This window comes from Emydura macquarii, unplaced genomic scaffold, assembly GCF_026122565.2.
Source record: "Emydura macquarii macquarii isolate MOO-44397 ecotype Brisbane River unplaced genomic scaffold, CSIRO-AGI_Emac_v2 contig_2636, whole genome shotgun sequence".
Taxonomy (NCBI): Eukaryota; Metazoa; Chordata; order Testudines; family Chelidae; genus Emydura; species Emydura macquarii.
The window spans coordinates 19,580,111-19,604,839 of record NW_027132773.1 but is presented as its reverse complement, the minus strand read 5'-3'; the positions used below and the strand labels follow the sequence as shown (position 1 = coordinate 19,604,839).

Sequence of the window (24,729 nt, the reverse complement as noted above, 5' to 3'; positions counted from 1 at the left end):
AAAAACCCAACAAGCTCTTAAACCCTCCTCCACCCACCTCCAATACACTACAGGCATTTTTCAGCAAGGTCAAAAAACTGGAGTGTCTAGTCTTCATAATTAAGAGCCAAGAAAGTTAGGAAATGTACAAGAATGGTCTTAGGGTATTTTGAAAATTTACCTGAACTTTCAAAGTTATTTTCTGAATTTTTACCTCAAACTTTGTGGGGGTGTGTGTAGTGGCTTGGTGGTGGTCGGAGGAGTGTTATGAGATGCAGCAAGTAAGGTTTCCACAAAATCTGTTTCTTTTTGGAGAAATCTGAGAAAGCTCTCTCTTAATGGATGCTAATTTCAAGTTTTCAACCTTACCTATGTAGCATCTACCACAACTCTATAGCATTGTGTAAACTTAGTATGGACCCAAATAAATCAATATTTCAAAACATACACAGAAGATACAACTTGTCATGTATTTCAAACTTATGAGTTTGATAAATTGGGGGTGGGGAGAATTAGATTTTTCCCCCTCTCCTCACTGTTGTCTCTAACTTATACAGAGGATCAAAGTATCCCTTCCCCACAAAACCAAACCATATATCGAAACCTGAATATATTTTAGGTCAACCACCTTCCAATTATTACTGTTATATTATCCAAAAAAACACAAATTAAACAATAGAACTTGAAAATGAAGTGGCCTCGCTATATATCAAAGCTTGAGCAGTTAACTGAAATCTCCTTTCTTTCATCATATCAAACAATATTAGCAGAGATCAGTACTGCAGAATTGGCAATGGGGGCAAAGCAAGATCTCATCCTCACACTAAGAAAAAAGTTTTTCCCTTTGCAGACAGAAGGCAACACACAGCCCGGGAATTTAAGATTAGTTTGAAACTCACCAAGCCAAGCTATGAAAGTATTTCATAACACTTCAGTAGCAAAGTAGTGACTAAAGATAGCAGTATGAAATAGCAGGGAAGAGAGAAAAACAACCAACACTTAATCTCTGATAGCTTATTTAAAGGTATTAAATATATATACATATCTGAAATGCATTAACAAGTGAGATCCAGAGCAGAGAAGCACAAAGATACTCACCATTGAACACCTCGTTAAATTCCCCAGGAGGTGCATGAATGATGAACTTTGCTGCTATGCGCACCTTAAATAAAAACATTATATTAGATAACTGTACATATTATTTCTTTTGATTTAAATACCCAAGTTTTCCAAAACTCAGCATCCATGCAAAAGAAATCAAGTTCTACTTTGTATGGTTTTAACATCCAAAATATGAGTCCTCCAAATCCCACTATTCAATACAGTCCACATTTCCAAAACTATTTTTGTCTTTGTACATACCAGGAACAGGGACAAGGAGTTATTTCTAAGCATAAGGGACAACATAGCCTCCTTCCATCATTTGCTACACAGAGGATGAGAGAAGGGATTCAATAAACAAGACTCAAGTTGTAGGGCTTGCAATTTATAATGTAATTTGCAACCACTATAAGATCTCTTTGTAATGTCAAGGCAGGGGAAGCTCTCTCTGTAACAGAATCAGGCCACTACACTGGAAGCTGTGTATGGAAAGGTCTGTCTTATTTATATGTACAAAACCTAACAGAGAGGGGGATTTGTTCCAGGTTATAGTATTAAACTGCTGAAGTGGATGTTTTGTACTTGTTTCTTTAACTATTACCAGAATTTCAGATTTTTTTCCTACAAAGACGTTGCACACTTAATGTTCATCTATGTCAAAAAAGACAAAACCAGGACCTTATTAACATTATTGTGAAATCACTACAAACTCAAAACAAAAATTGTGCATGTGCTATGGACCATCATCTACCTTCCAGTTTACTGAATTTCCACAAATCAAGAAAGCTGAAATGCTTCAGACTACATTCCCTCAGAGTTTGCAGTTTAAAGTCAACAGGCTGGTGCCTGGAGGTCACTTAAGTGATTTTGAAGATCCTACCCTGAGATACCGAAACACAAATTTAGAAACTTAAGGCTGTGTCTAAACTACAGATTTCTACCAGTTGTCAGTCAGCTGTATGAACAGCCTTGCTGTGGTTCTAGGATCCTGTAGGACCAGTTGTCATAATAGCAGGAAAAATGTACTTTGTTTCAGGCATGATTGGGCGGGTAACCCCCCCCCCCAAAAAACAATCAAAAACAAAAACAAAAAAACCAAAAAACCCCAGACTGTGGTAATTTGCGGGAAAACAATACATTTCTTGCCAGTTTGTCATAAATAGAATTTCAGCAGTGTAAAGCAAGTTGTTTTTGGTTTTTTTAATAAAGGTTTAATACTTAAATTTAAGCAAGGGATAAAAAGATTTGATTTTTTTTTAGAACAGGAGTTATATATATATATATATATATATATATATATATATATATATATAGTGTAAAAACTGTCAGAATTCTGTTATATAAATAAAACCAACCACTCACTTTGGCTTTTTTTTTTTTTTTTTTTAGTAGCATGGGAGAATCTGTCTCTTTTGCAGGATCTATAAAAATGCAAGAAACAATGCGGGAGCAGGTAGGAGTTGGTACAGCAGGACAGGAATGGGATTAAAAAAAATAGTTCCACACAGGGCTTTAATTCGATCCCTGACTGAAAGTTGTGCCAGCAGAAGCCCCTGGTGTATATGCAGTTATACTGGCATAATCGGTTTTATTTGTGTGGGTGGTTTTACCACATTGGTGTAACACACAGTTTTTCCAGTAACAGCATCACAGTTGTGCCCTTCATTGTCAGCTTTGTTTTTGTGAAGACTGTCGTATTTTTAAAAACTAGGAAGTTGTAGCATGAGTATGGATTGGGGTGAAGTGGCCTAAATTGATTTAAATCAGGTTGAGGCTTTGTCAAATTAACTAAAACTTGTGCTTTTACAATTCTACATTAAAATTTATGAGACTTGCATTATAAATTCAATCTTGTTTAAATGCCACTACTAATAGGGTATCTTATTTGACTTCTACAAAACTGCTATAGGCAAATATCAAAATATTAAAGTGTTCACAGGATTAGACCCTTTAACACTGAAGAAATTTTGTTTTGATATGACTAAGCATTTATTGGAAGATGTAAATTCGAATAGGAAGAGAGTCCGTATAGCTATTTAAAAACATTTTTTGAATGACTTTACAAAGAAGTCTAAAGGAAAGGATGCAACGACAGTAAGAAGCATGACTAGTTATGCTTTGCTTTGATTCTTTTCTATTTGTATGATGCAAACCAGTATAAATTATAAACTCAAATCAAATGTTCACTTTTTACAACTGAGTTGGAGTTAAATATTTATGGTTACACAGACTTGTTTGATTATTCTAGACAACTATTTAAAATAAAGTTTAAAAAAAAGACCATTTAAAAGCAGAGTTCATATTTACAGTAGAAGTTTTATAATTTAGGAGATTGGTTATTTAACAGTTGGTCTAGATCAGACTGGTTAACAGTGGTCTTAGAATTTCTTAAGTTGATTACAAGTACTTTTAGAAGAGTGAAAATCAAACTCAGAACAAATGCATTTTTTTTAAAATTGCAACTCAAACTGATTTAATTGTTTCAAAAGGAAAAAAACTATTTTCAGTCCAACTTTGCATCAAATTGTCTAAGCAGTACATTCATTTTTTGAATTTTTTAAAATTCTGTAATTAAAGTCAAGGAATTTTTTTTATTACACTTGTGTCTTCATTTTTAAAAATTCTCAAGTTTAAAAACTCAAAATTCCTTGGCTTTTGAGACAATCATACAATTTGTGTGTGAATTATTATACAAACATTAGGTGAAATCATGGCAATAAGAGACCGCAATCACCATATGAGTTCACAGAAGAAAGTTGTTTATCAGAAACAGGCCTTATAAACAGATTTTTACCATAAGTGTGTTTTCAACTGCACACACAAATACTTTTAAGTCAAGTCAACCAGGCTAACCTAAATAAACTTTGTGAAACATTATTCCAACTCAGTTCTGTCAAGGCTGTTAGCTCTCTACATAACGGTTTGTAAAATTCACACTTATACAATGCAAACTGGGGTGAAAAGGAAGTTCTGTTTTAGTAATATAACCAGTTTGTGCGCACAGCTGTGAACATGACAGATATGACTGATCACAGTGCTGATTATTATTACGTCTCCCTGCAGATATGGACATTTGCAATCTTATCACTACTGTACAAAATAGGAGCTCATAAGAATGGTACATTCAAAGTTCTATCAAAGATATTTAGTAGATCATCAGATGGGTGGCCCATTCTTTGCAGGAGCAATCTGTGCCTTTTTTGTTTGCATGTGATTGACAGTTGTCAAGTACCATTTTGCAAAGTCAGTTAGCAATAGGTGCTGCTACTCAGATATGCACCCTCAACTGATTTTGTAGATGAAAACAGAGGCTACATCTCAGCCCAATTTCAAATGCCATAATCTGAAACTTTTATGAAGGAATTGAAATATATACAGCATTCAAACTGATGCTTGACAGAGAGGAATAAAGGGGAATATATATGTTAAATGGTAATTTCAATGAAATTAGATTTATGTATACTTGAGATGTCCTGTTTATTATGAAGTTGCTGCAGGCTTTTTTCACTCGCAGTTAACTGACTTAAAAAAAAAAAAATCACTAGAGTTCACAAATTCCATTTCCTACTAGCAATAAGCCAACACTTCAGACAGTGATATTAGCTACCTTAGGTCTGGTCTACACTACAGAGTTATAAGCTGCCTTACGTCAACCTGTTGACCTAACTATGGAAATGTCTACACTTAAATTTCACTCCCGCTGACATAACTACCCAATAAATTGACTTAACTCCAAATCCACCTCCATGAGCAGCATAAAGTCAAGGTCAATGTAGTTAAATCTATGAAGTGTCAGTGTTGACACTGCATTGCTTATGTTGACTGTGACTGGCTTTCAGGAGCTGTCCACCAATGCCCCACATTTGACAGTACAATCAGTACAGATCTTCCTGGTGAGGACGTGCACTGCCGACACAAGGAGCAAAGTGCAGACACACAAGCAACAGAATTACTGTGGTGGCAGTATGCCGATGTAAGTTAGGGTAACTTAATTTTGTAGTGTAACATGGCCCTGGGGGGAAAAAAAGGTTACTAACCTTCCCTAAGTGTTATTCTTCAAGATGTGTTGCTCATGTGCATTCCTTATCAGGTGTACATGTGCCACATGCACCAGTGATGGAGATTTTTCCCTCAGTGGTATCCATAGGGCCAGCTCTAGTGCCCTCTCGAGTTGCGCACAGATGCACCCATGCGTAAAGGGTGAAGCCAGCTCCCTCCCTCTCAGTTCCTTCTTGCCGGAACTCAGTGGGTGGCTCATAGAACGGACATGAGCAACACATCTCGAAGAAAAACAGTTATGGAAGGTTAGTAACCATTTTTACTTAGAGTGCTTTCTCATGTCCATTCCATGTCAAGTGACTCATAAGCAGTACCTCTGAAGGTGGGCCAGGAATTCATGAACAGGCCGATTATAATATTGCTCTGCTGAAAACAGCATCATCCCAGGCCTGTTGAGTGATGGCATAGTGGGACACGAAGGTATGGCCACACAACCATGTCACAGCTCTACAGATGTCCTGTATTGGGACCCGAGCTAGGAAAGCTGATGATGATGCCTTCACTCTTATTGAATAAGCTGTCAGCATAGCCAGAAGCGTGACCTTTGCCTGTTCATAGCACGCTCAGATGCAAGTGGTGATCCAGGATGAAATCCTCAGGGATGACACCAGGAGCCCTTTCATCTGTTCAGTGACCGTGATGAAAAGCTGTGCGGTCCTGCAAAATGGCTTAGTCCTTCAACACAGAAAGTTAGGCCTTTCCTCACCAGAGTTGTGAGGCTTTGGGAAAAACACTGGAAGGAAGATATCCTGGTTGACATGAAACTGCGATACCACCTTTTGGCAGGAAGGCCAGGTGAGAGCGCAGCTGGACTGTGTCCTTGTAGAACACCACATAAGGGAGTTTTGAAGTCAGAGCCTTGATCTCAGAGACTCATCTCACTGAAGTAACCAGCACCAAAAAGGCAACTTTCCATGATAGATGTAGAGGAGAGCAAGATGCCAGAGGCTCAAAGGTGAACCCAGTGAGTTTTGATAGGACCAGATTGAGGTTCTATGGAGGAACCATATCTTGGACCTGCAGGAAGAGTCCTTCTATGCACTTGAGGAATCTGGCTATCATCTCCCGTGAGAAGACTGATTTGCCCTGAATAGGAGGGTGGAAGTTCGAGATGGCTACCAGGTGTACTTTGATCGATGATAATGTTAGACCTTGTTGCTTTAGGTGGAGCAGGTATTTTAAAATGGACTGTACAGATAACTGAGCCGGAGAAAGGTTCCACTCGGACGTCCAGCATGTGAAGCGTTTCCACTTAGCCAGGTAGGTGGCTCTGGCAGAGGGTTTTCTGCTTCCTAGTAGGACCTGTTAGACTTGAGTGGTGCAGGCCTGCTCCTTGAGGCTTAGCCATGCAGCACCCACACTGTCAGGTGTCGGGATATGAGGTTTGGATGTAGCAGTTGAATGAGGTTTTGCGAAATCAGGTCCAGGCTGTTTGGGAGTGCCCAAGGGAGTGTTACCGATAAGTCTAGTAGCATGCCAAATCAGTGCTGGTGAGGCCATGCCGGAGCTATCAAAATGACTCTCGCCTTCTCCCTCTTGATCTTTAGAAGCACCTTGTGAATGAGGTGGATCAGTGAAAAGACATACATCAGGTCTCCTGCCCACTGTAGGAGAAATGCATCAGAAAGCAAGCCGCTGTCAAGCCTTTGCAGGGAACAGAAATGATGACATTTTCTGTTCTGTCTGGTACCAAACAGATCCACTTGGGGAGTTCCCCACCTCTGAAAGATTATCTTGACAACCTCTGGGTGTAGGGACCACTCGTGGCGAGAGGAGAAGGACCTGCTTAGGTGATCTGCTAATGTGTTCCTGACCCTGGGAGGTGAGCAGCCTCCAGGTGGATAGCATGATCCACACAGAGGTCCCATAGGTGTAGGGCCTCTTGGCAGAGGTCTGAGCACCATGCTCCTCCTTCCTTGTTAACGTAATACATCGAAGCTGTGTTTTCTGTCAGTACCTGCACTACCTTGCCAGACAGCTGGGGAAGGAACACTTCACAGGCCAGGCAGATCACCCTGAGTTCTCTGATGTTTATATGTAACGCCAGTTCCACCCTGGACCAAAGGCCTTGGGTTCTGAAGGCGCTAAGGTGGGCTCCCCACTCTAAATCCAAAGCATCCAATACAAGGGACAGTGTTGGTTGCAGGGCCGCGAAAGGGAACCCCCTTGTCACAAGATGAGGATTCAACCACCATGCTAGTGAGAACCATGTCCAAGTGGAGGAAAAACACTGGTTTGAAGAATTTGCCAAGGCAAGAGGACTTCCAGTATCACCATGGGCAGTAAGAAGGAACCGGGCAGGGGATGGGGGGGCGGTGTGTTGGTGTCACCCCTTATACCAGTGCAGACTCCAGAGGATGCTAGAGCCAGACCTATTGATATCACTGAGGGAAAAATCTCCAGCACCAGTGCATGTGGTGCACATACACTTGACATGGAACGGACATGAGCAAGCACTCAAGTAAGAATGCTTTGTTTTCAGACTTATGTCTTCGCTCCACCCACCAACTTTCCTGTCAAGACATGCTATAAATTAACCAGAAAGAGCAATAGGCTCAGCCAGTGCATATTTCCTCTTCAAACTCCATATACAGAAATTAAAAAAAGGATGAGATGTTTCAAACCACTACTCTTCCTGTTTCTGGCCACATCAGAAACTGACATTGGTTGAAAGGCCAGACTTTCTGCAATTTACATGCCCCTATATGGTAGTGAATATGTGCATGCAAAAATGCTAATATCACCAGCAGTTAGCTCTGCGAAAGAAACTACAGTACCAAATATAAAATACATTACTCCTGTTAACTAACAAACATTCAGCTAAAAAGAGGCAGCAAGACTTAAAAGCAGAACTTGTTTATAGAAAATATAAACCTTCAGGAAAACAATCAAATTAGCTTAAGTCTCTACATTATCTGGTATTCTGACAACACCCTCCATAAAAGTTTTGTACTTTGAAGTTGTAAGCAAATTAAGTTTTGATTTAGTCCCATATGCTGTAACCCTCCACCCTGATGCCTAGATTCCTTCCTTTGTTACTCATGCGTTTCCAATTACATTGTGAGCTCTTCGGGGCAGGAAACCATTCCTTCCTCTGTGTGCACACAACATCCAGTACAGTAGAGCTCCAATCCTGAATGGGGCTGTGGGCACTACCAAAATACAAATCAATAAGCTATAAATTATGTATAAAATATAATTTACATATAAAGCAAGTCTCATTTTCTTCTAAAATGAGAAATAGGTTTGACGCTTTGATTAAAAAAGACTACTCAAATTTGCTTCACATAACTATTACAAACAGTAAAAAAAAGCCTAACAGCAGTGTTTGTCACAAATGTAAAAAAGTCTTGCTATAACTTTTTCAGAACCTGGCTTCTAAATGGAATTTTCTTCTACGGCTGTACTTATTTAAAAGCTGTAGCTTTTGGTTTCTAAACAAGCTGAAACTTGGCCAAATGTTGCCAGTGACATTTCAAAACATTTTACAAGCTTTAACTTTCAACACCTCTGTGACAGAGGTGCAGTATATGCTGGCCCCATATCAGGGTCCTGCCTTCCATTTAGCAATATAGGAAGGGCATAACCCCTCCCACCTCCCAGTAGGGAGAGGTCAGGCAACCCTCAGTGAGAACATATAACTTAAACAGAAGCAGATCATATTCAGCAAGGTAGTAATGGGATTTTATTTTCAATAAGAAATAGAGCAAAAGAGCTTGGCTCAAACACCATGCTTTTTGCTATCCGATACTTGCTACTTCTTGGTAATTCTTCCTCACACAACCAGAAATCAGAGATTTGTTGGAGAATCATACCTTCAATGACAGGTCATTGAAGGTGTCATGTAGAGATCATATTCAGCCATTGGAGAGAAGCATTTAGAGCAAGCCAGCACTTGTAAGTATTTGGTAAGGACCAAACGACGTTCAGCAGCAAAATCTTTGCCTCTTCTAAACTTAAACAAGATAATCAAAGACTCATGTTCAAGAGGACCTGCCACTGTCAAGTATCCCTTTACATAAAAAAAAAAATGAAGAGGCATGCACTGGTAGGTTTATCTTTAATAAAGTTCACAACTGTTACAGCCTCATCAAGTTTTTTCAGTCCTAATGGCATCCTCTTTGCCATTACGGTTTCCCCGTAAACTGAACAATTTGTCCAAATGGCTTGGCTGCAGACTAAGTTCCAGTCCCAGGCTGCTCTGTTTTTTTGTCATAGCTTGCCATTAGTTAATGCACTTATCAATACAGCTAAACCAATCCAAACCAAGAGGGAACCTTACCCCCTTGTACCTTTCCTTGTCAATGAACCCAAAAAACTAGGAAGTCATACATGGATCCTACCGACTCATACCAGAGTAATGCTGGGCAGAAGATATCTGTGGTATCATCCAGTATACAAATAAGAGTGCTGGCTCCCCTGAACTGTTCTTGAGAGCTGTTCAGAGTTAGGTGGCTCATATTCAATTGCTTTGACTTTACTGGCAGCAGCAGATACCAATTTAACACTGACATTTGAGGAACAGTTGGGAAAAATGTTGACTGCAACTTAGACTGACAACTTTTGTTATTTGCAGCTATATACCAAGTATGATGAATGGAGAGCGTTCATGTTTACCCTATATACAAATAATAAAATAGTCTTGATTTTGTAAACAAGTTTCTGCTTGAATAATTCAATGGGCTTATTTTGTAAAGATGGATGCTTGTCTCATCAATGGCTCTGCTTCCTCCTTTTAATGGCTACGGGCACATCCCAGAAGCCTTTGTCAACTACTGCAACAAATCCTTTAAATGATAGTAACTAAGGTGCATACTGATGTATGTTTTGGTGCAAGTCCACAGTAGAGGCTATAAGCAATGACTCCACAGAGAAAAGAAAGGCTAAATAACAGTGTGGTCATGACTGCTGTGCTGCCTGGTTCAATGGAATAAAGCAGGAAGCACATGTACTGTAATCCAATTAACTCCCCCTTCCAGGGAAAACTGGAGAGGTCCCAACAGGGCAAAGAGACAAACCAGCAAAACGCAAATCTGGCAAAAAATCCCACTGAATTCTGTGGCATACTGGAAAAACTGCCAGATTCAATGGCCACAGAATAACTGTTCACAAGGCCAAATCTGAGATTAATAGAGCAATTCACACTTATTGCTTCAGGCTGTCTGCAGATTTAGACACTAATGCAACAGTTAACCTCAAAAGGCATGAATAAAGTGTAATCTCTGCAACCTGAAGAGCTAGAAAAAAATCTTGTAATCAAAGTATAAGAATTGAAGGAAGAAAGAGTGGTGAAACCTACAGGTTGAGAACCCCTGCTATAAAGGATAAGATCCATTCACCCACCAATGAAATACAGCTCTCAAAGGAATATAGCAAAGGTTTAACAGCACATAATACTAGTATTTAACAAGTTTGGGGGGGAAAAAGCAAATATAGTATCCAACTGAGAATTTCACGAGGAATTTAGATAGAAAGAATGCAATCACCAGGTGATACTAAAGTAACACCTTTTATAAAAATAACCATAAGATCTTTAATAACCACAACTGGTCAGAACCTGAATTTTAAGACTGTAGACTTCTACAGCAGCATCTAGATATTATAGCAAGGAGCACTACTTTACATGGAAGAATAGTATTTTAGAATGTTTCCTGCAGCAAAAGGATGGCAGCACTCTAGAGGCAGTATTTTTAATGGGCTGAACCCAGAGCTTATGGAAAAACAGTGAGGGATTTGTCCCTGCACCCAGAAATTTCTACACCAGTAAATTTGGACATAAGATAAGAATTGCCGTATGTGGATCCATCTAGCCCAATATCCTGTATCTGACAGCCAGTGCCAGATGCTTCCGGCAGTTGGATGTTCAGGGACACTTGGAGCATGTTGTTGCATCCCTGACCATCTTGGCTTTTGACACACTTGAGCTATTAAGGGACTCTCAGGATCAGCTAGTATTTTTTTTGCATCCATGATCAGTCCAATGGCAATAAGAAGCAAGGGAAAGAAAGAGGGTTAGATCAGAGACAGATGGCAAGAAGGAACATATAATGGGCAAGGTGTCAGACACCAGAGATGGATAAGGTATAAGAACCTAACTGACTACGATAAAAAAAACTAACAAGACAAAATTTATCTTAGTTATTTTGCATAATAATCTGCTACTCAACTATTTTATCTATTTAAACTAACTTCTTCGGGGTATGGCTGTCTAATTCTATGTCCATCATCAATAAAAAGCTACGAAATTAGAATTTTCCTGGCATTATGATCTAGAAAGCAGAATGTGCTGTAGCTTGGTTATCCACAGCTATATTGGATGTGGAATACTAATCAGAAAAATCTTGTCAGTAACTAGCTTGAAAGTGACTTGAAAGCCATGAAAATAGTATACATACAAAATGAAATCACAGAACTATTTATTGCCAGTTTTTGCCCATTCATTCTATATTAAGATTCCTGGTCCATTGTGCCCTGCATAACTCAAATTTGAAACAATCAAAACACTTTTCTCACACTTGATTTTGCTTAAAAAAAAGTTTTCACTACAAGGTCTTCTTTCTCAACACTTATACAAAAGATCTCAATCTAAGTGACCGGTAAAATGCCAAGGTTTGTTAAAAAGCTTTAATAAATTATGAACACTTTTGTTCTTAAATAGGTCACTTACCCCAAACATGAGCTTTTCTTTCATTCATTAGGCTTTCTGTAACTCCAAGGGTTACAGAAGTAGCTTACTAATCTAATGTGTGTGACACACAACTTCAGGAGTGTATGCTAAAGCAGCCTTTTTAAAAAAAAAAAAAAAAAAAAAAAAAAAAAAAGACTGAACGTAAGTTCCAAATAAATCATCTAATCAAGTGTTAGCCTTTGATGCTCCATGTTCTGTTCTGGAATTCAGTCCCAATAGAGCTGTCAACTCAGGAAAGTTAACAAAGTACTGCAATTGGAAGCACTAACCTAGGGAACAGTAGAGCCCCTTTTTCTAAAGAACAGTTTTTAAGTAGTCAGAAGTCTAATATGTTGACTTGTCAGATCTACATTTATAATCATATGCCTTACCTTGTGAGCTACAGAACCACTACAAGACGTAACCACCATGCATTCTGAACATGGATCGGATGCTCTACTTTGCAAGTATGTTAAGCCTCCCAAAAGCCATCCAATGAAAACTGAAGGTGTTGAGGACCAGTGAGCTCTTCAGAGGCAATATACTCAATAAACTCTGGTAAATGTTAGGTAACCTTCCTTTAGAGAGTGCGTAGGGCCTGAAAAATTAAGCCCAAACAGGATTAGCCTAAGGCATAGTACCGACAGGGGATCATCCCCCACACACCAAAGTTGGAGTGATCTGGCATCCCTCTAGGCACGCTGCTCTTAATGGCATAGAAGCTTGGTTCTCCTCCCTCATAACAGTAGCATTACTGAAGACACATCCACAAAGTTAAAATGACTCCAATGCATCACTTCATTTACATGTGGAAGATTTTCTTTACAACCATGAGGGCTAAAAAATGTTTTAAATGAAAGTTTACACTGTCAGAGAAGTTGATTGCATGTGACTACATGTTTCAAGCCCTGAAAGTAAAGATGGATCCTGGAGTGGAAGAAATCAGAGCTTGTATCTGTGAACATTTTTTTTTTAATTAGAGTGCAGCTAACGCATTATTAGTGCACTTAAGTCTGCTATCTTAATTATAAGAACAACCCTCACCCCCATGTCTTATAAAATGTCTCTCAACCTCTATGGTTGAGATTTTTAATTCTTGTTGTCCTATTACAAATGGAACATTTTCAAACTATCCCATTTTCAAGCGTAAAAACAAAAATGATTTCAGCATTTAACAAGTTCATTCCCACACTTACATTTTAAAAAGTTTACAATTATTTATGCCTGGATAATCTTGGTTCTCTAAAAAAAAGTTAAGTTAAAATTTGACACTATACATAACTCATGGAAAAACACAGGCTTTGCTAAGTTTTGCTGTTTAAACTTGAATTCCTCTCCTACCCAGTGTTTATTTGTTAATATCAAACCAACCCATGGTATTTCAAAGTACTTATATTCTTTGATGAGTTTCAGTTAAGGCATGCAGTGTGACTAGGTCTAACTCACTATTTGGTGAACACTATTCTAAACAAATTAACTGCAGCCTATTGGGAAAGGATAGTACCTATTGAAAGTCAGCCATCAGAAAGATAATAAACATACTTTTTAACTGTTCAACACTTATATAGGAGTTGTAAAACATAATTCAGGAAATAACCTCTGCCTGAAATCAGTATTCCCTCCTCAGCAAGTGCAGCCTCTAAGATGTTGCTATTTCATAAAATGCAGGGTTATCAGTAGGTAAGATTTCTTTTAACCTGGGTAATTAGAATTTTTATTCTTATCAGAAACGCATCATTTTAGTGAAAGAGAAATCTCTTAAAATTATATATATGACCATGAGACACACAATTAGGACATTAGCATTGACTAAAAGCACTTCTTGGAATATAGGATATTTTCATAACCTCTTGTGATTATAACTCCTCGCATAAACAATTAGGATCTGTTTTAAGAATTAAATTTACTTGTCATTGACAGCAAATCCAGGTATTTCCCTAATCCTAATAATTTTTTTTCATGAAATGGCTCCTGAATCAGACATCCTACTGCAGTTTCAGTGGGGACAGTTTTAATCCTTGCTACTTTAATGAAAAATGTGTACTCTGAATTTAAACAAACAAGAGTCCTGTAGCACTTTAAAGACTAACAAATTTAATTTCTGCAGGCGTAAGCTTTCGTGGGCTGTAACCCACTTCGTCAAAAAGTGCTCTGAATTTAGTCTTTCTAGCTTGTCTTCCAAACAGTCTATCAAGTTTATATGCTCTACACTTGTAATTTTGGAAGGTAAATTTGGTATAATTTGGGATGAGACAGGGAGACAGCAGATGAGTAAGAATGGAATGAACTGGAATTTTAAACAAGGTTTGAAAAACGTATTAGCCACAATGAAACTCTTGTGCCACCACATCACCTGCAATTTAAAGGAATAAAACAGATTTTGTACGTTCATAGTTAGTTGTAGGTAGCTGTAACATTGTTAACTTTATAGTTAATTAACAAATACAATTTAATACATATTTTGTTATAAAGCAAGTTGGACCTAAATTCTGCTGCATGATCCTGGGATTTTGTGGAAATTCTGGAAATCTTGTGGCAGTGCCATAAAAAGCAAAAATTGAGGTTTCCAATTAATTAGATGTGAAATGAAATCTAGTCAGTACACTTGTCCCTGTGTTTTTATTCAATTCAGTTTGTTGCTCATTTGCATATTTTCACCAATATTTGTATCGACAATGTTTAACTATATCAGAATTTGGGGGAGGACATAATGGAAGCAGAATGTTTTGGCAGGGAATAGGGGACAGATCGCTTTTGGCACCTGAGATAGTGTGGAAGGCTGTTCAGAAATGTGGAATAAACACATTGGCTGGGCTTAAACACTATTGTTCAGATTTTCAGTTGAGATGGATGGGGCAGTTCTGAGAAATTATTTCAGGCAGTATGCAGATTCAGGAAGATAGCATTGCGTAACTTTCAGATTTGAGATTATACACACATGAAATATTTATACTCTGTGACTGTATAAAACCATAGCATGTTGAAATTTAACTCCTGAGGATTGTTCAGTCTACAGATCTTTAAAGAAAAAATGTGTTTGAGGGCTTGATGAAGAAAGATCTTTTGCCATTCATGTATTAGGGAACAGCAAAAAGCAGCATCAACACTGCACAGGTTGATTGAGTTGCTGGCAGTTCCGTCATTTGATTAACCAGGAAAGTATTTTCCAATTGGTTATTTTTAAAAGAGGTATAATTATCTGATTTCTGACCAGTCTAAGAAACTGCTCATTCAAATTCTAAAGTTTGACGAGAGAGAGAGAGAGAGAGAGAGAGAGAGAGAGAGAGAGAGAGAGAGAGAGAGAGAGAGAGAGAGAGAGAGAGAGAAAGAGAAAGAGAGAGAGAGAGAGAGAGAGAGAGAGAGAGAGAGAGAGAGAGAGAGAGAGAGAGAGAAAAGAGAGAGAAACACCTTACTGTTGCATCCACACTTGAAAGAAAAGTGAGTGATTTTTTTAAATAAAAAACATCGAGAGTCCTGTGGCACTTTAAAGACTAACAAATTTAATATTTGCAGACATAAGCTTTTGAGAGATTTCAGCTCTCTTCTTCAGATGCAGTAATACAGAAAATAGGTAACACAGAGTTTGTGGCTTCCTAAGCAGTTAATATTCAAGTGATTTGAAGTTCATGAGTGACGAATAACTTAGATTAGTATGTTTAGGGGAAGGGTCTAGGTGGGTCATGCATGTCCCAGAGGCAATCCCCCACATGCTCTCACTTTTCCTGCACAGCAGTTGCAGCACAGAGGAAGGGCATGTCTATACTGACGGCGGCAAAGTCACTGCCGCAAATCGATATTTCTGAATCGACTGAGTGGTCAGTGCAGATCCGCTCAGTCGATCAGGAAGTCGACTGAGTAAAACCACGCCCTCAAGTAGCATAGTGCTGCGTCGACACCGCGCAGAAGGGAAGACACCGCGTAGTTTGCGTAACTCCCGTCAACTGCCGCCGAATCTCCAGGGCACGTGCAGAGCTTCTGACTATCCACTCATGCTCTATCTTGCTTTCACTTCTCCTGAGCAGCAAGCAATGACATGGGGAACAAGATCTGGGTAACACCAGCAACGCAGAGGAAACAGAAAGTCCTACCTATCTGACACCCTTTGATACTACACATTGTGCCAACCATCTGAGATCTCAATCTGAATTATTTCAGAGCTTACTGATGCTACTTTTTAAATCATCCTAAAGTGGCTACTGGAGAGCAACATGAGCTTTTCTCTCCTCATGAGCTGTGTTGCCTTGGCAGCACTTCCAGCCACCACTAGTACATGGAACAAGAAATCAAGAATGATTCTTTCTGAACTGATGCTGTTAAAGAGACACTTGGATATCATAGTTGGAGTCCAGTATAGAGCCTTGTATTACTCCCTTACTTCTCTGTATTTCTGCCCTCTTTACCAGGATTATGCCAATACCTCTGCAAACACCAGCTATCCCACTAGTTCCTCTATACTAGAAGGATTACCAGCAGCGAGACTATTACATGATCCTAGTCAGTTTCATTCTACTGCAAAATAAGGAAAGCACAATAGAGAAGCAGCACAAGTGTGATCTATTGCTGGGGCAAGACAAGATTAACATGTTTCTCCTTCCCCACTCCAGAAGCACCCCTGCTCGCTAGGCTTAAAATTACAGCCCTATCTTGACAGACAAAACAATATTTATTTTAATTTGTGTTAAGTCAAATGATTTAGCTTAAATATTATAGAAAGGATCCCTCAAAATGCAGGCTAATAGGTCTGAAGTTGTGTTAGGCGGCCATATATTAGCTTAGAAAAAGAAAACTTGTTTTGATATCCATAGTAGCCAATGAGAGAGAAATTTGACAATTTGATTAAACATCTCCACATCCATTAAGAAAACTTACTCCTAAGTCTTGTCTTAGGATCACAAGTAGTAAAAATTCAACTTGAATAAATTTCTGGCTCAAAATATGCTCTCTGTTTAATCAGAAAAAAAATCCATCAGGTACCTTTGCTGTAAAACATTAATATTGGTCTTCCATTCAATCTACTCAAAGCATACAATCATCCAGCAGTCATTTAAATTTAATAATGCAAGAATAATTACAGCTTTATGAGAGGAACTCCTTCTATAAAGGACAGCACAACTCAAACACGTTCATGGAGATTTAATGTAAAGTCATCCAGAACGCTGGGGAAAAGTCAACATGGCTTTTTTAAAGGGAAATCATGCCTCCCCAATCTATCAGAATTCTTTGAGGGGATCACCAAACATGTGAACAAGGGTAATCCAGTGGATATAGTGTACTTAGATTTTCCAAAAGCCTTGACAAGGTCCCTCACCAAAGGCTCTTAAGCAAAGTAAGCTATCATGGGATGAGAGAAGGTCCTCTCCTGGATCAGTAACTGGTTAAAAGACAGGAAACAAAGGGTAGGAATAAATGGTCAGTTTTCAAAATGGAGAAAGGTAAATATTGGTGTCCCCCAGGGATCAGTACTGTTAGGCATTTTCATAAATGATCTGGAAAAAGGCAAAAAAAGGCTGTGGCAAAATTGGAGAGGAGAGGGAAGTCATTTGGTAAAAGAAGTTTGGTGACCACTGTTCTATATAAATCCAGGATACACACACATCTTGAATACTGCATACAGATCTGGTCACCCCATCTCAAAAAGAAAGGTATATTGGAATTGGAAAAGGCACAGAGAAGAGCAACAAAAATGATCAGGTGTATGAAACAGCTTCAGTAAGACAGGAACTTTTCAGCTTGGAAAAGAGATGACAGGGAATATGACTGAGGTCTATAAAATCATGACTGGTGTGGAGAAGGTAAATAAGGAAGTGTTATTTACTCCTTCTCATAACACAAGAACAAGGGGTCACCAAATGAAATTAATAGGCAGCAGGTTTAAAGCAAACAAAAGGAAGTACTTCACACAACGCACAGTCAAGCTGTGGAATTCTTTGCCAGGGGATGTTGTGAAGGCCAAAACTGTAAGTTCAAAAAAAGAACTAGATATGTTCACGGAGTATAGATCCATCAAAGGCTATTAGCCAGGATAGACAAGGATGCAACACTGTGCTCTGTGTCCCAAGCATCTGTTTGCCAGAAGCTGAAGGTGGACGACAGGGGAGGGATCACCGATGATTGCCTGTTCTGTTCATTCCCTCGGAATCAACTGATATTGGCCAATGTCAGAAGACAGGATACTGGGCTAGATGGACCACTGGTCTGACCCTGTATGGCTGTGCTTACATTTTTATGTTCTAAATAAGGTGTATAAGTACAACAGTAATAGATGCTTTAAAAAATACTGTCATCTGGGAAGCCTAATCTTCCAAAGAATACTCATCGAAGCTACAGTGGGTTATAATGTGTACGGGACACTGCTACTTTGGAAAGGACAAATGCAGGTCAGATAGAATATCTGATTATACCCAAGGCACCTTATCAAACAGTTTGATTTGCCCTAACTGGTGGAATGTGCCTCCTTCACACAGACTGAAAACTTTCAAGATTCTCAGCACTTTTTACTCACACCAGCCTACTTTTGTAAATAACTTGCATATTACCATTTTTTGTATTGCCCAGACAGACACACTCCAGGACATGGAAAAACACACTCATCTAGGACCATCAGAATTTTGCATAGGTGACAGCTTTGAGTCCAGGGAGTCACTGGCTCCATCTTTGCAAGAAAAAAAAAGAGACACTCAAGTGCCACTTCTTGAACAAGAAAAAAAGAGAAGGTAGGAAGCAGAGCGCCTCTCAGCTGCTAGCACATTTTAGGAGGGCACAAAAAGCAATGAATGAGCACCACTCTCTTTAACTCTCTTTAAAGACCAGGGGTAAACTGACTTGAATTAAAGCTAGGACAAGGAAAGGGTTAACCCATCTGAAGAAGAGTTACTGGGAGGCAGAGGGCTTCTTGCATGTCCTGAAGCTCTGTAGTCTCAGATGAGCCTTACACTGAGGTCCAGAATTAAGTTATAGCAGTGGGGTGCAGATGTCATTTATTTCATGAGCCCAGAATTTATTACTGAGAAAGAAGGAGAGAATCCAGAATTAATTTGTGTACCTTTGGGGGAAAGGAAGAGAAACCAGAACTGCAGGCAGAGATTCAGAAATTCATTAGATTGGTGGCAGGAGGGAAAGTCTTGACTCCATTAGCTGATGTGAGAGTCAATTGATTTAAGAGGCAGGACTTATTTGCTATAGCAGAGTGAAGATATGGCAGTGTAGTGACAAGTACTTTTCAGCCAGATAAGTAAATGTTGTTTCCAAGTTTATCCCTAGGCAAGGTAGATGAATACCTTCTACCCAGAGCACACCAAAGTGTCTTCATTTAATGTTATTTTTATTTCCCTATTTTTTAAGCAACTTTTCCAGACAAGATTTGGACCAGAAATTCCAACTACAAATGTGTATCTTAGCATTCATGGTAGCAGATCTTACCTATTCTGCTGCTTTTAACATCACAAACAGGTGCAGTACTCAATGAATTAAAAAAAGAAACTACAGCTTTGAAGTCTTCTAGCCTGAAGAACTATGCACCCTTCTATGCCCTGGTGCTAGACTACCATACCTCTAACTACACATGGCGACTTTTCATTTAGCCACCTGCTTCTGAAATTCAGTCCTGCTAGGCCTCAGATATGAAGGAAGACTCCCACATTACAATTAACATTAAGGTAAAGTCTTCCCTTCTAATTTCAAGGAAATGTATGACCTCTTCAATTCCTTAAAAATCACCCACACCTGAGTTCTCTCCACAGTTACAGCAACCCTGAAAACCTGCATTTATATTACAGATGAGTGACAGTTACATAAAGACATGAGAGCTGTGCACCATCATCATGTTGACACATCACCACACCCTGGCTCTGAAGCCTCCTTCTCACAGGCAACTGCAATGAGCCTGGACCCAATAGAAGGACAGATGGAAAGGAAGAGAAGCAGCTTTAATGTTTGGGTTTTACAAGCTGCCCCCTCCTAAGGCATCATTTTAAGGGCTACTTCCAAGTTACAGAGACTAAGTGAGCAAAGAAAAAATTCACATAGCCAGGGGAAGACTATAAACATCTCACTGACCGGAAACCTTCTGTCTTTTGGGAGGCCTTTATGCTTTATCTTTATAACTCATCCCTAAGGATGGGATCTAAATCCCGCACCCACTCTCCCTCAGCCATGGGGGGACGGCGGGAGGCGATACACGCCACCCAAAAAGTCTCAGCCAACCTGCGAGAAGTCTCCCTTTACTTTAACCCCAGAAGTGAGAGATCTGCTACAGTCCCCATCCTGAAACCAGCCCCATTTTAGTCTCCCTCCCAACCTGCACCGAGGGGGGGGGGGGGGAAGGACACGAAATCCAGCCCGTACACCCCAGCCTGCGCGGGGCTCTGGAGACAGACCGCCGGCGAGACCCCGCCAGACTCGCTCTCCCCACGCCGCCGATGAATGGGCTGCAGCAGTCGCCCCGGGGCGGGGAGGGGGCTCCGGGCGGCCCTGCTCGAGCGAGCCCCGGAAGGAGGAAGAGGAGGAAGCTGGCAGCGCAGCGCCTGAGGCCGAGCTCTCCGAGCCGGGCGGTCTCATTCAGCGAGCAGCGGATCCTGGCCCCCACAGGGCAGCCCGGCGCCTAGGGCCTATTTTCAGCCCTCGGACCGTACAAGGCGCGGCGGGAGAGGCCCCTGAGCCTGCCCGCAGCCCGGCCCTCCCCCAGCGCCTCTGACTGACAGCGCCGGGCGGGCAGGAAGCTAAAAATACAAGCGCCGCCACCTGAGGCAGCAAGAGGCGAGCCCGGCCCGGCTCCGAGCGCCGCCGAGGGCTCCCCTAGCCCGAGGGCGGCGAAGCGCCGCAGCCCCGGCACCGGCCCCAGCCCGCGTTACCTTCTCCTCATCCGAGAGCTGCCCCTCCAGGTCCGCCATCTTCCCGTCTGGCAGCGGCCACCGCACAAACAGCGCCCACCGCTCAGGATGCCGCCCCCGTCTCCTCTCCGCTCCTCCCTCCGCCCGGCAGGAAAGGAAAGGGAAGGCGGGGCCCCGCCCCTCGCGTGTGTGTCAGCAGCTCCCGAGGCCCTCCCTGCGCGGCCCCCGAAGGGGCGGGGTCACGCCCGGGCCAATGGCCGACGCGTGTACGCGCAGCAGCCGTCGGGGCGGGGCGGGGCGGGAAAGAAGAGAACGAGAGAAGGCCGGGCGGCCAGTTCTCTCTCTCTGTGTGTGTGTTGGCGCCGCGCCCGGGGCTGTGGCGCCTACGTTCTAGAGTCTCTCCTCGAGCGATAGCTGCGCTTCTGTGGTTAACGGTTGTGAGTCTCGTGAGACTTGCGGCCTGCCAGTACGTGGGGCGGGGTCCCTAAAAACGAGCCGTGGCACGTATGTGTTTCCTGGAACTGTAGGTGGCGGGACCTCAGTCCTGCCAGCTCGGCTCCCTTCCTGTGAGGTGGGGATAATGATGCTCCTTCCGATGAGTTGGGCTTCAGGCCGGGTCACGGTCCTGAGCCCCCCTCTCCCAGCACCCTGACGAAGAATGGCCACATTGGATCAGACCTAAGGTCCATCTAGGCCAGTATCTGTTCTTCCCACAGCGGCTAGTGCCACCTGCCTCAGAGGGACTGAACACAGTAGGGCACTTATGGAGTGAGCCGTCCCCTGGTGTGCAGTTCCAGCTTCTGGCAGCTGGAGGTTTAGGGACACCCCCCCTCCCTGCAGCTTGTGTCCCTGATTGCCTTGATTAATAGCCTCCATGAACCTATCTAATTATTTTGGGAACGTATTACGTTTGGCCTTCACAACATCCCCAGCAGTGCATTCCACAGATTGATTGTGCATTGCATGAAGTGCTCCCTTACGTTTGTTTTAAACCCACAACCTGTTAATTACATTGGGTAACCCTTATTTCATGTGTTATGTGAAGGGGATAAATAACACTTCTTTATTCACTTTCTCCAGCCCCGTCATGATTTGAGAGACTCGTCATCCCTCTCCCCGTGGTTGTCTCTTTTCTGGGATGAACGGGCCCAGTCTTTTTTAATCTCTCCTCATATGGAAGCCGTTCCATACTCCATACTCCTCATCCTTTTTGCTGCCTTTCTCTGTACCTTTTTCAATTATAATATATCCTTTTTGAGATGGTGCAACCAAAACTGCATAGAGTATTCAGGGCATGAGCATATGATGGATTTATATAGTGGCATTATTAAATTTTCTGCTTTATTATCTATCCCTTTTGTAATGGTTCCTTAGGCTTTGTCTACACTAGAGAGTGTTATCAATGCAAATTACAGCAATGATAAAAAAGTGCTATAATTACAACACTTGCACCTGTCACACAGCACTCATGTGGCCGAAGCATATCCATAATTGGTGCGCTAGCCTTGATAGTGAGAGCAGTGCGCTGTGGGCAGCTATCCCACTATGCAACTCACCACCTTGTGCTGCTAGGAGTTGTGGGAAGGCAAAGAGGATCACAGTGCATCATGGGAGTGAGATCAACATTCCATGATGCACTGATTTCCATCCCGTCATTCCATGGGTTTCCGACTGCATTTCACAGCATTTTTCAGTGGCCCCTGTTTCTTGTATGCCTGCCATTTCTATCTGAAAAGGTGGATCCTGCACTGCTCTCCACTGTTGTTGTCAGTGTTCTGAACACTTGCAGCAGCTCATGCAATATATCATGAGCTCCCAATCAGAACAGGAATCCAAGGTGCCTGACCTGCTGTGTGCCATGCAAACAAACAAGGCCGATTTGCTGTTTTCATTCACGGAGCATCTGTACACAGTGCATCGCCACTTTTGGGCTCATTAAACAAGCACTGAATGGTGGGATCACATCATTATGCAGATCTGGGATGATGAGCAGTGGCTGCAGGACTTTCAAATGCACAAAGCCACCTTCATGGTATCAAAGTTCCTTTGGCTAGAGCGGAGTTGGGCCTCCACAGCCTCCTCTCCCCAAATGCTGATTAGATCCAGGAGCTCCGCTGTGCTGCAAGCGAGAGCATTTTGGTCGACAAAAGTCTGTAGTGTAGACCTGCCCTAACACTGTTAGCTTTTTTGTCTGCCAGTACATATTGAACAGATGTTTTCAGAGAACTATCCACAATGACTCCAAGATTTCTTTCTTGCTAATTTAGACCCCATCATGTTGTATGTATAGTTGGGATACCAGTTATCAGACAGCAGCCAGGGCAAGGAAGGACTTTACAATAACTCACCCCTGATATCACCCATTCTGGCAGGTTGTCCCTCTCTCCAGCTGAGTGCACAAGCCCCAGGATTTCCTAGAAGGGGAAACTACTCATAATGTGGTACAGAGGGCTGGGTGTGAAGAGAGAACCATGGAGAGAGTAGGAGGAGAGTGGCTGCTCCTGTTACTAAATAGTCACTAACATGTCTCTCATGGACTGTCATTCCACAGATGACAGTAGTAATGTATATACCTCTCTGATGCTGTTAGCAGCAGTAAGGATACATATGGTAACATGGACTGACCTCAGCGTTTGGCAACAGCAGCAAAGCCATACAGGAGATGCCAATAGCATTGAGTTGCACATGGTTCATTGTTGGCACAGACTCAGCTGCATTTGCATCGTGAAAAAGCTGCTCATGAAGCAGATCAGTAGCAAGTACTTCAGTCATAGCACCCACATTACTGCCAGTCTACACTGTGGGCAGCGTAGGGCTGGGTGTGTCAGGAGCACTAGGGCTACAGTGACATGCTGAGCACAACAGACCCCTCAACATTTTCAGAATACACTATATTAATTCCCTTCAATACAGCCTTTGGTTTTGCATTAGCATTTATGTAGTAGCAGGAAACCATTACCCTGTGACATTCTATGCTATTCCCATTATTTTTAATACCAGCTCTTGTCTCCAAATCCCCACTCATATCCAATTTATAGAATCATAGAAGTGTAGGGCTGCAAGGGATCTAGAGAAACCAGCAGGTCCAGCTTCCTGTGCCGAGGCAGAACCAAGTAAACCTAGATCATCCCTGACATCCCTGATCTAACCTATTCTTAAAAACATCCTGTGATTGGGTTTCCACAACTTCCCTTGGAAGCCTTTTTCAGTGCTTAACTGCCCTTATAGTTAGGCACTAACTATTTCCTAATATCTAACCTAAATCTCCCTTGCTAAAGATTAAGCCCATTATTTTTTGTCGTACCTTCAGTGGACATAGAGAACAATTGATCACAGTCCTCCTTATAACAACCTTAACATATTTGAAGACTGTTATCAGGTCCCTCCGCATAGGTCAGTTTTTCTAAACCTGTTATCTTTTTTTACTCTCCTCTGGATTCTGTCCAATTTGTCCATATCTTTCTTAAAGTGCAGTGCCCAGAACTGGATGCAGTACTACAGCCAAGGCCTCACCAATGCTGAGTAGAGGAGGAAAATTGTCTCCCATGTGTTACAGATGATACTTCTGTTAGTACACCCCAGACTGATATTACCCATTTTCGCAACTGCATCACATTGTTGACTCATATTCATTATGTGATCCACTATAACCCCCAGATCCTTTTCAGAAATACTACTATGTAGCCAGTTATTCTGCATTTCGTTGTTGGGTATTTGATTTTTCCTTCCTAAGTGCAGTATTTTGCACTTCTCTTTACTGAATTTCCTCTTGTTGATTTCAGACCAATTCTCCAACTTCTCAAGTTAGTTTTGAATGATAATGTTGTCTTCCAAGGTGCTTGTAACCCCTCTCAGCTTAGTGTCATCTTCAAATTTTATAAGTGTACTTTCCACTCCATTGTCAAAGTCATTAATAAAAATATTTAATTGTACTGGACCCGGGACTGACTCCTGCAGGACCTCATTAGATACATCCTTCCACTTTAAGAGCATTGATAACTACTACTTGAGTATAGTCTTTCAACCAGTTATGCACCCACCGCATAGTAATTTCATTAAAAGCACGTTTCCATAGTTTGCTTATGAGAATGTCAT

At 41.3% G+C, this 24,729-nt stretch overlaps 1 protein-coding gene across 1 annotated transcript in view; it reads right to left on the bottom strand.

The window, feature by feature from the left end:
* The window catches only part of CAPZA2 (capping actin protein of muscle Z-line subunit alpha 2), a 40,405-nt gene extending 19,615 nt beyond the window's left edge, over nt 1-20,790 (bottom strand). The window contains exons 1-2 of the mRNA XM_067564244.1: nt 20,656-20,790; nt 1,078-1,141 (exon numbers count right to left, since the gene is read on the bottom strand). Coding sequence (XP_067420345.1) covers nt 1,078-1,141; nt 20,656-20,694 — 103 coding nt within the window. The 5' untranslated portion in view covers nt 20,695-20,790. The remainder of the gene's footprint in view (nt 1-1,077; nt 1,142-20,655) is intronic.
* Nucleotides 20,791-24,729: the final 3,939 nt, after the last annotated feature.